The sequence below is a fragment of the Megalobrama amblycephala genome, linkage group LG22 (genome assembly GCF_018812025.1).
Source record: "Megalobrama amblycephala isolate DHTTF-2021 linkage group LG22, ASM1881202v1, whole genome shotgun sequence".
Taxonomy (NCBI): Eukaryota; Metazoa; Chordata; class Actinopteri; order Cypriniformes; family Xenocyprididae; genus Megalobrama; species Megalobrama amblycephala.
Window position 1 is genome coordinate 32,032,405 of NC_063065.1, and position 15,300 is coordinate 32,047,704.

Sequence of the window (15,300 nt, forward strand, 5' to 3'; positions counted from 1 at the left end):
GCAACGAGGTCAACCCCGCCCTTACTCTTAGCTTAAGCAAAAGTTGGTCTCAGCAGCTGAGGAAAACTTTTACTGCTATTTAGGAGAACTCTTAGTGGGAAGATAAAATGTTTTGTGAATACGGCCCCAGGAGTACATTAGTTTGTTTCTTTTTAAAGTCTTCTCATCACCTTTGATGTGTAATTATTAGGGGTGTGACGAGTTCTCATGCCATGAGATTAAAATGAGTCTCGCAATATTGCCATGATGGAGTGTGAGGGTGAAATTAGGATACAATATGCCACTGCTACGTTTACATCATGCATCCATTGTCGTTTTGCAGAGTTCAATGATCACGTGATGAGATGACAGAGGATTCGTTGCACAACAGAGCCTAAGAGTCTGACAAATGTTCTCATGAAATCATACAGGAGAGAAGCCAGTCAGTTGTGTTTGTGGGAAAACCATTTACAGTGCTTGAGTATTGAGGTCTTTTACTGCATATGATAATTCATACTCAGAGAGTAGAACTGAAATGAACATTTATTACAAGATGATTAGTTAAAACATTTCAAAAGCACCTGCAGACTATTTTTCTAGTCATGCATTTCATAATTGAGGATTTCTCAAATCTTTCCCCATCTTTTTCTCATTAACTCAAGGTCTCGTCACACCCCTAGTATTGATCATTGACCCTCTTGCCTCTGTTGAGAATGTTCTGGAACACCAGCTGTGGAGTCTCGTCGTTGAAGGGCGGGACTCCTGTGAGGAACTCGAACAGACAGACACCTAACGCCCACCAATCCACCATGAAATCTGTTGAGAACAACAAAACCCATTTAGACACAGTGCTTTATTGCTGCAAACATGCAAAATGTGTTAGAAATGTGACCACTATTATACAGCGGTGACAGCAGGGGTCATAAGTTGATTTTTTTAGAGGGGACAGGAAACAGCAGAACACAAAACTCAGGTATCATGATAGGTTACATTACAAAACTGAATAACAGTCAGTCATCAAATGCTCAAATTTTTTTTTAGGAGTCTGAAATGAGGATGTTTAATGTTTTTAAGACATATATACCTTCAACGCTGCTAAACTTAAAGCCTAAAAGGTGAAGTTTCTGTGCCAGCAGCAGCACCAAACAGACTATTTTAAGAAAAACAAATGCTGGGTGGTTGCCAGAGTGTTGCTATGCAGTTGCTAGGGTGTTCTGGGTGGTCAAAAAGACCATGCAGACTCTGGACTAATATGAAACTTTCTAAATGTGTCGAGCGCTGTTGAAAGGCTATACGTTTGGCTGTACACATACACCAAGTTTCCCAAATCATCCCTCAGTCTTCCATTGCTCAGCCAAACAGGTAGTCCTGCCCCAAACTCACACCCTGAGAAGTTGACATATCGGTCCGCACCACAAAGTTAGCGTTCACACAAATGACTTTTACTTGACTACACAATAAAATTGAATGCCAGAAAATATTTTAACATTGAATTTATTTGTTTTTTTAGTAAAATGCCCCAGAATTCCCAAGCACCGTCATAACATCCCAACAGAGTTGAGACAGACAGCATTACTGAAGCATTAAGGGTGATGAATCAAGGAGCCGCCAATCACAAAAGCTGCGACCCATAATGGAATTAGTCAGCCACATCCTTATCTAATGCAATAAAGGTAAGCTGCCCACACATGCACCAACATCTCCATGGCTCAGAATCTGAACCGAATACTTTTTAGCATACTTACCATAACATACAGACCCTGAAACTAAAACATAACATCTGTTAATGAAACAAAGTACAAGATTTGTTGCCACTTTATATGTATATGTACTATGTAACAAAAAATGAATTGTTAGGTACAACGTTCTTATTCTGTTTATGTTGTATTGCAAAGCAATTTTGCTTTGACATGAGATACGGCTATTGGTTAGGGACATGTTTGGTGACATTGTTTAAGGGTAGGTTAAGGGTCAACAGTGTAAATTACAAACGTAATTGCATGCAATTTTTTCTTTTAAAATTAACTATATAAAATGTACTAAGCAAGTGCACTGTATCAAATGCTTAATTTAAAGACATGCGTTCCACATATTGTATCGGTATTTCATCATTATATGGGCCGTTGGACACCCTGCTCTCTCAGCCACTGCAAAATCCATAATGGTTGAAAATTATCATTTAAAGGGGTCATGAACTACATTATTTAATTATTTTATAATGTTTCCTGGGGTGCACTTATAATGCTAGTATGATTTCTACATCAAAAATTGTCATAATTTAGAAATGCATTTTTCCTACTCTGTTTTTATCCTCTGGTTTGAACGCTCTGTTTTAAGGGGCGTGTCTACTGTGAGACTTCAGTGTAAACGCCCACTGCTGTGATTGGCTGACATCTTTGCATATGGAAATAGCTAAGTATTACATGTGGAACTCTTGAAAACTTTTAGCACATTTTTACTATTACAGTTCTCGAGGATTACTAATCGTGAAAAGTGTTGATTATAGCATTATATTTAGATTGTGGCATGAAAGGTTGCAGTGATGAGCGTGTAGATGATCATAGATATGTTGAGTGCATGAAAGCAGTGATCTCGTCACTGTAACTCAATTTCTGCACACTAACGAATGCTTTCATCATAACTAACAGTGCAAACACAATGTAAATAAGAGATTAGTTAATTCTAAAGTGAGTTTTGGCGAGAGTCCAGAACACTGTTTGATTGACAGCTCCAGCGACTGTTAAGGGAGCGTTCTTTGATCGCTTTCTATATATAATTTAATCTCAGTTTAAATAACAGATTATTTTCATCCTACTAAGTGAAATAATGTGAAGTTGACCGTTTAGTCACTGGTTTGATTAACAATAAAACGATTTTGAGACAAAAACATCTGACTGTACGTGAATCATTACATATCAGAAATCACTGGTCACTGGTGATTTTGGTCAGACAAGTACTCATAAACATACATATCAAACAATCTGTAACAAAGCAATAGTGACACTGTAGTCACATAATTGTATTGCGCTGTTCCTGTCGGATCCAATATAGAAGGCACAGCATCGTTTTTTTTAATTCCAGGCTCTCTGCAAATCCAATGCAGCTTCTGTGTTTTTCCTACAGACTGTATAAAACAATGGACGTAGTGTCTGTGATGCCACCCATAGGTTTCTGAAGAGCATTCTTGAAGCCCAAAGTGGGCGGAGCTGGCCGTCGCCATCTTGGCGCTTGATATTTCCATATCCTGGCACTGCACAACATTTTGCACTCTTCAAAAGGCAAGTTTATCGCTTAGTTGCTCAATCCAGTGTTAGCATCACATCTGTTATTTACCTACAACTACTTGTCATGCGAGAATCAGTGGGCAGGGCTACACTGGTAACGACGTAGAAATAGGCGTTGATCTTCTTCTGAAGAGGCGGTCTTTCAACTCTCTATGATGTAATGAAGCACATTCCACAAGTCGTAATCTGGACTTGGTTACAAAATAAAAACTGTTTTTGGACTAATAAGGTTTCAGTTCTGAAACTAACAAGATATTCTTGTAGTAAGGTGACCTGTTATACAGTCCCTCCAGAAAAACGCGATTATGCGATCGCCTGATTTAATGCATAATCAGCCAAAGTCTGCATATTTATGCGGGGTCGCATTTTTTGAAATACGCTACACTTTCGCCGCATAAATTGCCGATTTCAGCAAGCAAAATATGCGGGGCTAGCATGATTTCATAATCCCTGTATTTTCGTTGCAAAAAAGTCACATATATCTTAGCAGAAAGTTGAACAATGTTGCATTTACTTCACACAAGTAAAGTGCTGTTATTTCCCCCCTATGAAGTACCTTATGAAGTGACGTAATTACGCGACGTGAACATCATCTGCAAACCCTGTGGTGAAACCAGTGATACCATGATGAAGCACGCAAATCATTCTCATTTGCCAACAAAAATAAGCGCAAAAGACCGCGCGAAGCAGTTTCCTGGGGTGTTTCATGACAGTGGGGGCAAATTATTTTGCACTCCGTGCAACTGCGTGTTGGACCACAGACGGAAGTTTGAGCCATGTGTTAATTAAGGTCTGAAATAAAACAGAATGAGAACTTAAAAATTCTGTGTAATAAGAAATGACTCTTTACATTAAAGGTAGTAGCCTAGTGAGAACAGGGTGTTGGGGGAAATCACCTTTTTTTCTCTTTTTCATCAAACTGCAGTTTTTGCAAGTTCCCGCAATTTCAGCGCATAAAATTGCAAAAATATCCTGCATATTCCATCGCATTTTTTAAGAAAACGTGCCGCAAAAATCAAGGATTTTTGCCCAAAACAATCACAAAAAAAATCCGCGTTTTTCTGGAGGGACTGGTTATATGTCAAAAGCTCAAGTAAAATTTGATTTCTCAATTCATGACCCCTTTAAAAGGAACACTCCACATTTTTTGAAAATAGGCTCATTTTCCAACTCCCCTAGAGTTAAACAGTTTAGTTTTACCGTTTTTGACTCCATTCAGCTGATCTCCGGGTCTGGCGGTACCACTTTTAGCATAGCTTAGCATAGTTCATTGAATCTGATTAGACCGTTAGCATCTCGCTCAAAAATGACCAAAGAGTTTCGATATTTTTCCTATTTAAAACTTGACTCTTCTGTAGTTACATCGTGTACTAAGACCAATGGAAAATGAAAAGTTGTGATTTTCTAAGCTGATATGGCTAGGAAGAATAGAATAGAGAATAGAACTTAGAATAGAGTTTAAAATTTTACTCATTGTTTTTAAGGCTTTAAATGGACTAGCTCCTTCCTATCTTAGACCTTTTTATTACTAACACTCCAGCTAGACAGCTAAGACCATCCAATCAGAATCTCTTACTGGTCCCTAGATCTAGGCTGAAGATAAAAGGTGCCGGGCTTTTGCCATAGCCGGCCCTAAGCTGTCTCTCTATTAGATTAATCTCTCCAAAATCGCTTTTCAAAGCAAAATTAAAGAGAAGGCATATAATCAATGAGTTCAAATGAGCTTTGCCTAACCATTAATTGTTGTATTTGTGTCTTATTTGTCTTATTGTCACTTTATTTTGTTTTTTTTTCTGTTTTTGCTTTTTATTGATATTGTTCAGCACAATGGTCAACCAATGTTGATTTATTGTGCTTTATAAAAAAAAAAAAAAAAAAAAAAAAAAAAAAAAAAAATCGAAATTTTTCATTTTCCGTTGGTCTTAGTACACAATATAACTACAGAAGAGTCAAGTTTTAAATAGGAAAAAAAATCTCAAAACTCTGGTCATTTTTGAGCAAGATGCTAACGGTCTAATCAGATTCAATGAACTATGCTAAGCTATGCTAAAAGTGGTACCGCCAGACCCGGAGATTGGCTGAATGGATTCAAAAACAGTAAAACTCAACTGTTTAACTCTAGGGGAGTTGGAAAATGAGCCTATTTTCAAAAAAAGTGGAGTGTTCCTTTAACAACTAATATTTGAGGCACATATCAGCACAAAATAAACACACCATTAAAAAACTCTTACCATGAGGTTTGCCTAATAAAAGTTCCGGTGCCAAGTAGTCAGGAGTTCCCAAAATAGGAGCCCCTTCTACACGTTCCGGACCTCTACGGACACTTTTTGGTGTCCTGTAGGGAGTGTGAGACACAACCATCTGCTGTGGAGTCTAGAAAAGAAAAAGAAAATATGACTAGTCCACTAAAACAATTTCAATCCCAATTCAAATCCATTTTCTTCAGTTCTGTTCGAGTTCCAAAAGCCTCCTCACCTGGTAAAGTGAGCCGCTCAGACTGGGTCTTTTCTTCTGAACCGGAGTCACTACAGACTGGGCGTTGAGGAAGGAGGTTGACGCAGACATCTCCATGGTATCCAAAGAGGCTAGGCTGAGATGTGACGTACAAGACCGGTTTATGGAGCTGCAGTAGCTCCTGAACACAACCACGTTCTTGGGTTTGAGGAAGCCAGGTGATTTGATGATAGAGTCAGACAGCCCGTGAGGACGGTCAAGAAGGGAACGCTCAGATTGCTTTGAGCTGCTTTGATTTGGTGTAGCTATTGTGGGCCGAGCAATCTCGTTTTCATCCAGCTCCTCGAAAGAGGACGACAAAGCCTCATGTTTGAAGTCCGTCGATTTTTGTGGCGTGTTAACAACCAGTGACATCTCATGGCCAGAGCCGTCCAAGTCTAAACTAAGGCTTCTTCTGATATTTCGGTCATCGCCAGGTGAGGTCGGGGAGCTCAAGTTGGTCTCTGCTTTAAGCAAAGCCATCCCCTCACCTTGATCTTCCAGATCACAGAAGAGATTTTTGGCCACAGCTATGGGACTAGATTGCTTTGGACCCATTCTCTCACCGAACGGTGCAGTTTTAACATCATCAAGCCCCACAATTGAGAAAATTCCTGTCAAGCCTGTGTGGGCCGTTGAGTTTCCCTCAGGAATATGGAAGGACCTTTTGTACATTGCGTCGTTTTTCTTGCAATGTCTCTCAGCCTGCTCTGGGCTTTTCTCTACTTCTTCAAACGCTCTCTTTACTGAGGTTTTGGGCTCTTCTGTCGGCTCTGGTTTCTTGAGACCGTTCCCAACTGACTGATGGGGAACGGTCTTACCCAGTGGAGTGACACAGTGGTCTGATGCACTGAACTGGAGCCTCTTTGCAGAAATATCTGCTTTAATATTTCTGCTATTGTCCCTTTGGTTATTGAGCGAAGTCAAAACACCGCTGTGATCCTGAGCTCGTGCTGGAAACATCTTCCTCCTTTCCACAGGTGTCAAGGGAAGGTTTCTTGACATTCTTTTGCCCACTTCTCTTCCGTTTACCTGAGGAAGGTTCTCGCCATCTTGTAAATTCTAGAATTGCATGATATTGTAAGGTTTATTTATTTAATATATACACTACTGTTTAAAAATTTGGGTTCTATATGTTTTTCCTCTCTTTTTTTTAAAGAAATTAATACTTTTATTTAGGGATGCACAATATCGGTATCGGCCGATATATAATAATTTTTAATGTTATCGTTATCAGCCCGATAAGAAAATTTGGCAGAGATATTAAAGATGATAAATAATGGATTATTTCAGATACACACTTTCCGCCATTATGGTTTTGAATTGCTTTAAATATGATTTAAATCACTTCAAAAAAGAAAATAAAGAATTATCTGTTATCGGCCAAAATGTTCAATATTCAATTTTCAGAAATGACACATTAAATTGATCAAAAGTGACAGAGAAGACATTTATAATTTTACATGGAATTTCTCTTTCAAATAATGCTGTTCTTTTGAACTGAACAATTGTTATCATGGTTTTCAAGATTGATAATAATTGTATATTAATAATAATAAATGTTTTGTGAGCACCAAATCAGCATATTAGAATGATTTCTGAAGGATCATGTGACACTGGACTAATGACTGCTGAAAATTCAGCGTTGCCATCACAGGAATAACTTTTTATATTTTCAAATAGTAGAATTATTTTCAATTATTTCAATATTAATATTTCATATATCTGTTATTACTGTAGTTTTGATTAAATAAATGCAACCTTGGCGCACATAACACTCTTCTTTTAAAAATAATTTGTGTTAATAATTTAATTTGTGTTTTTTGGTAATTACACATTTATTTGGATTTTATCATTTGATAAATAATTAATTTATCAAATGATAAAATCCAAATAAATGTGTAATTACACTTTATGTTAATGTGTTTTAATTACATACATTTAAATTCTGAGTAATATTAAGTAACTACATGTACTTACTATAGAATTAGGATTAGGGATTGGTTTAAGGTTAGTTGCATGTAATTATGCATAATTTAGTTATTACAATAGTAACTTATTTGCCCATTTGTAACTTTGTCTAAACATAATTCAGAAAAGGACAAGAAATATTTGCATTATAACATACAATATGATATATAATCTAAAATATATTAAAATATATAAAATAATTAGAATATTGTAATAATTTAAAAATTAGGAAGACTTTGTTGTTTCTCAAATGGCCATAACTGCACATTTTTTGTACTTTTTGTGATAATACAATAATTTAAGATTAGATTTATTTGCACATTCACAATACATTGGTATTTTTTAATTGTATTGGTATTGTTCTTATGTTGAATATTTAATTGTGCTGCTCATTTCTCCTATTTTTAACTTCGATTATCTTTTTCATCAAGTGCTCATTTGAATTTCATAATGCTGTTAAATGTAATATTTAGCAAATCTCAAAATGAATATCCATTTTTCATACTGTACATTATAATATTGTGAAATCTAAATTCACTTAAATGACTGTTTATAGTTTTTAGTGTCATTTATGCAGTCAATATAGTTTTGCTCTATGAACCAAACGCCCTTCCCAAAACAGAGATGCAGAAACAAACCTGCTCATCTTCCCACATCGGGCTGACGCAGTCTTCAGAATCAGTAGTGGATGGTAAATAGCATGAGTTGGTGCTTCCAGCACTCTCAAATCTCTTCCTCGATTTCATCAGCCTTGGTGTCAAACTCCTAGCCAGCAGGCCGGGACTGAACACACTGTTGGATCCTACAGAATAATCACATATTAGGCTTCACATTATTCATTTACAGCAAAAACAACTGACAAACGTCATTCTAAATAACACTAATGACAGACTGCAGATGAACATTAAACATTACCTAAAGCTCGACTTGTGCGCACTGGGGAATTGAGGTACTCGACTCGTCTCTTCAGCAGAGGTGAACACAGGGAAGTATTCCTCTGCTTGAGTTTCCCACAGGACATGGGACTGCCCAACACTGTGCTGCTGTGACGCTTGCCCTCTGCCACTGGGGTATTCTGCCATTTCAAGATGAAATAGGATGTATTATACAAGCCATTTCAAACATGTTGTAGATTTAAATATATAGCAGGGCTCAACAACAAGGATCATCAATGACCCGGGCCAGTTAAAGGGGACTCTTTCACAAGATGCAATGGTGTCTCCAGAATGTGTGTGAAGTTTCAGCTCAAAATCCCCCACAGATCATTTATTATAGCTTGTCAAATTTGCCCCTATGTGGGTGTGAGCAAGAACACGCAGTTTTTGTGTGTGTCCCTTTAAATGCAAATGAGCTGCTGCTCCCGTCCCCTTTCCAGAAGTGGGCGGAGCTTTAACAGCTCAACAACAACAAAGCTGGAGAATCTCACGCAGCCAAAATGACGAAAGTGTTCAGCCTTACATTGTTCAAACCGGAGTCGACACTGATGGAGAGACTCAGGAAGAAGTTACAACTTTTAGAATGAAACTGGACGTTTCTGAACGGTTAGATGAAGATCACAGATATTTAGCTGCTTTATTGGTGGAATCAGTCTTTTGAAGGGCTGCACATTCTTTATATTTAGTTTGCGCTACTTTTTTTTGTAACATACACATGCAGATGGATGTCCGTGGCTGTTGCATCTCACTGCTATTTACAATATCTTGTGGTGTGAACGATGCATTTAGACAGCGTGAAGTTTTAAAAGTGTACCAAGACTCCTGCGCTCTGTGACGCTCCATCTATCTGTTTTTAAACAAGCGCACATTCTGTGTGAACAGGGTCCGGTGAACCCTAATCATACAGGGCTTCCTTCAAACTAGTGTTGTCAAAAGTACCGGTACTTCGGTACCAAGTCGGTACTGAAATTTTGAAAATGTGACGATACCAGCATTTCTGTAGTACCGGTAGTACCGAGAATCCGGGTATATTCGGTACCCACTGATAGGTCTGTGGCAGTATTTACTTGAATATGACACGAGTGAAGCACAAAGCTTTTTGAATACAAAACAAATAATAAGTTAGCAATTAAATGTGAAATCGCAGCCATGGAAACATTTTGGTTCATGCCGAATGAGAGAGGTACGTGAGTCCGTGCATTTATTTGTATTCTGTTTTGTGAATCGCGATCTGGTCACCTGATTATCAGAGAATATATAACAATATTCCATTAGTTATTCCACTGAACATGGAATCTCTGTTTATTTTCCCAAATCTTCACTCACGCAGTGGATTAAACGTTTCTTTCGTTCGTTCGCATCGAGGCCTATTAGGCTATTCGCATTCTTTACAGTGGTAAAGTAGAAAAAAAAACACTGTAGGACAGAAACCTTTTTTCTTGCACGTCAATAATTTATATTTAACACAGGTTGTGTGCGTTATTAGACTTTATAAGGCGCGTCAAGTTTATTTGTCTATAGTGCGTTTCACACACGCCGGTGAATTTTAGTTTCGTTTTCTCTGACAGCGCAAAATCAAACATAGCCTGAATGTCTTGCTCCTGCAGAGGATAAAACTCGGTTTTCAGACCTTTTACAACAAGTGTCAGTTGCTCGTAACATCAGGAGATAACATGAAGATATTATTAAAGAGAAATTGTCTCTTTCCTGCTCGTGTCATGACGCATCTTTGTGTGGAAATAAAAAAAAAAAAAGTAACTTTTTTTATTATTTAGGTTACCATAATTTACCGATATTTATTTCATAGTTTTATAGGCTGTAGTGTGTCGTTTCACTGATGGAATCGCTAAAATAAACACGCACGTCTGTTACCCCTGCTGAAAAACCCAGCATATGCTGGTAAGGTAGGTTTTGAAGCTGGTATGCTGGTTTGAGCTGATTTATGCTGGTCCAGGACCAGCTTAGGACCAGCATGGACCAGTTTAGGACCAGCATAAACCAGCTCAAAAGACCTAAGCCTTTAAAATGACTAAAAATATATATAAAAAGAATGATGAAATAATATTTGGTTCAAATAAAGTATCAAAAGTAATCATATGGTTTTTTAAAAAAAAATCATCAAATTCCTGAAGAGGGCGCCAAAGACCGAGTGTCATTTAAATCCTTAACGCAGATTAAATCCTTGTTTAATATTGGCTAAACGCCATTTAATACAAATGTTTACTTTACTGACACTCAACTGACAGAATGCACTATAGCACAATACTATGTTATTTTATGTTATGTTATCTTCAAAAGCAGATCATGGAGACATTTTAATTGTCCATGATCAAACATCATGATATCGCACATCCCTAAGTGTAAGCAAATACTCTTTAGGAGAAGCAGTCAAGCAGCACAAGATGGCCGTTTCTTCAAAGCTGGATTTACTAGGTGGAAAAGCTATTAAAAAAAAACCCTTATTGTTGAGCCATATGATATACAAATAATATGAATCTGCAAATCTACTCACGAGACCAAGAGAGCTTATCAGCGACAGAACTTGACCAGGTGTTCTGAAATAATCCTTTTTAGGTTTCACTAAAGAAGGTGTGGTTAAAATGTCCATCAGGTTGAGCTCTGGATGGTGGGAAAGGAAAACTGTGTTAATATCACAATAATATTTTAGCATTTTGGATGTTTAGAAAAAAAAAAACATACCCCTGTCAAGTTTAACCTTGGAGAGCCCAAAGTCTGTGAGCTTAATGTGACCCTCATTGGAGATGAGCATGTTGTCTGGTTTCAAGTCCCTGAATCAAATGACAAAAAAAGTCAGTCAGTCAAACAAAACACTAAAAATGACACAATTTCAATAAGTTTCAGAAATACCTGTGAATGATGCTGTGTCTGTGTAGGTAATCGAGAGCGAGCGCGACCTCCGAGATGTATTTCAGAGACATGTCCTCATCGAAGTACCCATAAATATGAAGAAGTGATTTCACATCTCCTCCAATCAGATACTCCATCACCTGTCAAAGTACCAAACATGCATGAACCAGCTAAAGCTTCACATTAATGCTGAGGTGAACTCATAAAACATGTACAGGTACATGAAGCCTGTTTTAGACATTATTTTTTTATTACTATTCAACATTTTCCACCTCAGTTCTCATCAGATTCACCCTTGTACGTACCAGATAGACTTTAGTTGCGGTCTGAAGAGAGTAAAACAGGTGCACAATGAAAGGACTCTTACTGAGAGCCAGAGCGTCTCTCTCAGCTTTCATCTGATCAGTCATGTTCTTATCCACCATGTCTGCTTTCTTCACCACCTGCCAGACAAAAACAGCGTTTCCTTAATCAATGCTAACAACTTCAAAACGGTGAAGACAAATAATAAAAAAAAACTTATAATAGATATTACCATATTTACGGAAGAGGATTAGGGCCAATAATAAAAAATAAAACCGTCTAGACATTAAAGTCATTATAATGCGAGATTAAACTCGTTAAATTTCGAGAAAAAAAATCCAAAATAAAATGTTGACAATAAACTCATTAAATTTTGAGAAAGTCATGTTTCGAGAAAAACTTGTTAAATTTTGAGAAAAAAAAAAGACGAAATAAAGTGTTGAGAATAAACTCACTAAATTGAGAATAAAGTTGTTTAAAAAAAAAAACTCGTTAAATTTCGAGGAAAAAATGTAATGAAATGTTGAGAATAAACTCACTAAATTGAGAATGAAGTTAAAAAAAAACTAGTTAAATTGAGAAAAAAATCAAATTAAAATGTTGAGAATAAACTCACTAAATTGAGAATAAAGTCGTTGTTTTAAAAAAACCCCGTTATATTGAGAAAAAGGTTGAAATTAAATGTTGAGAATAAACTCACTAAATTGAGAACGAAATTGTTTAAAAAAAAAAAAAGTGTTAAATTTCGAGAAAAAAAAATCCAAAATTAAATGTTGAGAATAAACTCACTAAATTGAGAACGAAGTTGTTTTAAAAAAAAAAACGTGTTAAATTTCGAGAAAAAAAATCCAAAATTAAATGTTGAGAATAAACTCACTAAATTGAGAATGAAGTTTAAAAAAACTAGTTAAATTGAGAAAAAAATCAAATTAAATGTTGAGAATAAACTCACTAAATTGAGAATGAAGTTGTTTAAAAAAAAAAAACTCGTTAAATTTCGAGAAAAAAAATCCAAAATTAAATGTTGAGAATAAACTCACTAAATTGAGAATAAAGTCGTTGTGTTTTGAGGGGGGAAAAAAATTAAAGAAACATAACGACTTAATTCTCAAAATTTAATGAGTTTATTCTCCACATTTTATTTTAACTTCTCAATTTAACATTTTTTTTAAACAACGACTTTATTCTCAATTTAGTAAGTTTATTCTCAAAATTTTATTTTGACTTCTCAAAATTGAACGACTTTTTTCTCAAAACAACTTTATTCTCAAAATTTAATGTTTTTTCTCAAAACATAACGACTTTTTTCTCAAAATTTAACGAGTTTTTTTCATGAAACAACTACTTTATTCTCGAAATTTAGTGAGTTTATTCTCAACTTTTTTCCCCTCAAAATTTAACGTTTTTCTCAAAACATCTTAAAATTTAAGAGTTTCTCCTCAATTTAATTTTTTTTTTTTAAACACAACTTTATTCTTAAAATTTAAAGAGTTTTTCTCAACATTTTGACTTTTTTCTCAAAATTTCATGATTGTATTTGCAACATTTTATTTAGACTTTGGCCCTAATCCTCTTCCATACAATATTCCCGCAGTTGATTGATTACATTTTTGAAACATTTTAATGACATATTAAAGTTAAAGTTACCAATTATTGTTTTTTTTTATGGAACATTGCAGTATTTATTATAAATGATTTATCCGTGCACATCATAATTATTATTTTTTTTTAATTCATGTGCCCTCATAATCTTGAATCAGAATATCTTCTCTCTCCTGCAGCATCTCTTCTCTTCTCTGATGATGAGGGCGGGGCAACCTGTCACTCACATGAGATCCACCAATAGCAAACCACAACCATCCAATCAGTTCCCCACAGACAAAATCAAGCCCCGCCCTACATTTGTTCTTGCTCGAGAAACTGTTTTAGTTGGATACACATAGAGCTGCACGATAAAGTATCAAAATCGGTTTGAATTAACGTTCGAAGACAAATATATTTTTAACAGTCCCTTGTCGCCATCTGATGGCGTAACGATGTAATTGATACAATCGTTATTTGAAGTGCCATGTTACTGTTTGCCTGTAGTGTCTTGCCAGTTGCATTTAAAAAATGACATGACAAACAATAATAAATATAAAGTAATAAACTTATTTACCTGTTCAAAGCAAATTTAGGAATCACTTCAAATGAGTAAATATACATTTTAATTTTGACAAATGATCGAATATAATAAAATGCTCATAGTAATCATGAATTAAAATGGTAACAGCACATTTGTAAATATGTATTGTTATAATAAATAACGAAATATCTATATACCTTGATCGCATAGAGTTTGGAGTTGCATTTCTTTCTGGCGAGATAAACCTTCCCAAAGGCTCCTCGACTGATGGGTTTGACCAGCACAAAGTCCTCGATGGAGGGAGCTTTGACTGCGCTGTGCGAGCCTTCAGAATGAGCTTCCATCGCGGCGAACATCAGTTTAATCCAGAGACAGACGCCTCATTCAGAGACTTTATGGTGATTATTGTGTTGAAAATCAAACACACATCACCATAAAAGCTTTTAAACGCCACATACATTCGAACTGTATTAGTTTGAACAGGACAGAGTTCAGTCCACCGCCTCCATTCTCACTGTTGACAAGCGGGACGAGTTTGTTTTGAAATTTGAAATGTGCCACATAAATTTGGGTCCTAAAACGCGGTGGTTTAGCCGCCCAAAAGTGTTGAAAAATAAATAGTCGACTGGAAAACAGGAATGTTTGTGTTTAATCGCGATTGTATAAAATCTGACATTAACTGTATAAATGTTATACTTTTATTTGATCCTTACACCAGTAAATAACTGTTAAATTTCCGCAAAACGAGTCAGGCAAAGATTTTGGCTACTCTTTAACAGAGCAGAAGAACGGAAGAAGAGAATGCGCCCTCTGCTGGACAGAGTGACATAATAAAAGCCTGTTTTAAAGAAATCTTTAAAAAAGTTTTTATTGTTGGGGACGTTTATATACAAAAAAATATAATCTTTTAAATTCCAGAGATTTTGGGAACTGGCCCACAAACTGAAAGTACAACCGACAAACTCAATAATAAACACTGATTGGTCCATCTTCAACAGCGCTGAGAAAAGTAACAGTTTCTATGTGACTTTAATTTATAACTTATGAGCTGGTTATTATATCTAATTGCATCTTTTTTTTTTAAATCTTATATGTTGCTATGGAATAAATGTATGAAAGAAAGAAAAGAGCAATCATAATTCCATATACAAATATTACAATGACGTAATATCGGTCATTATTTTCAATATTTTGTTGACTGAAGGTTGTTCTAGAGACTCTTTGAAAGCTTTAAAAGTTTGTGAACTTTACAAATTTATGTAAAGTTCACAAACTTTGTTTTTATTTTTATTTTATTTTTATTTATTTTTTTGTTTTGTTTTTATGCATAATTGTATAATGT

At 35.8% G+C, this 15,300-nt stretch overlaps 1 protein-coding gene across 1 annotated transcript; it reads right to left on the reverse strand.

Annotated features, from left to right (window-relative positions):
* Positions 1 to 639: 639 nt before the first annotated feature.
* On the reverse strand, positions 640 to 14,686 carry mastl (microtubule associated serine/threonine kinase-like). Its single transcript, XM_048174868.1, has 10 exons — positions 14,156 to 14,686; positions 11,836 to 11,973; positions 11,531 to 11,670; positions 11,363 to 11,451; positions 11,175 to 11,281; positions 8,643 to 8,802; positions 8,366 to 8,529; positions 5,739 to 6,818; positions 5,495 to 5,636; positions 640 to 795 (listed from the first exon to the last, which is right to left on the reverse strand). Exons 1-10 carry the CDS (start codon positions 14,312 to 14,314, stop codon positions 656 to 658), a joined length of 2,319 nt encoding a protein of 772 aa, XP_048030825.1. The 5' UTR covers positions 14,315 to 14,686; the 3' UTR covers positions 640 to 655.
* Positions 14,687 to 15,300: the final 614 nt, after the last annotated feature.

Excerpts from the sequence above, each read along its gene's own strand:
- mastl (XM_048174868.1), bottom strand. The coding sequence starts at position 14,314 with ATGTTCGCCGCGATGGAAGCTCATTCTGAAGGCTCGCACAGCGCAGTC. Across the intron at positions 11,452-11,530 it reads AGACACAGCATCATTCACAG|GGACTTGAAACCAGACAACA; the intron begins GTATTTCTGAAA and ends CATTTGATTCAG. Across the intron at positions 8,530-8,642 it reads GCGCACAAGTCGAGCTTTAG|GATCCAACAGTGTGTTCAGT; the intron begins GTAATGTTTAAT and ends ATTATTCTGTAG.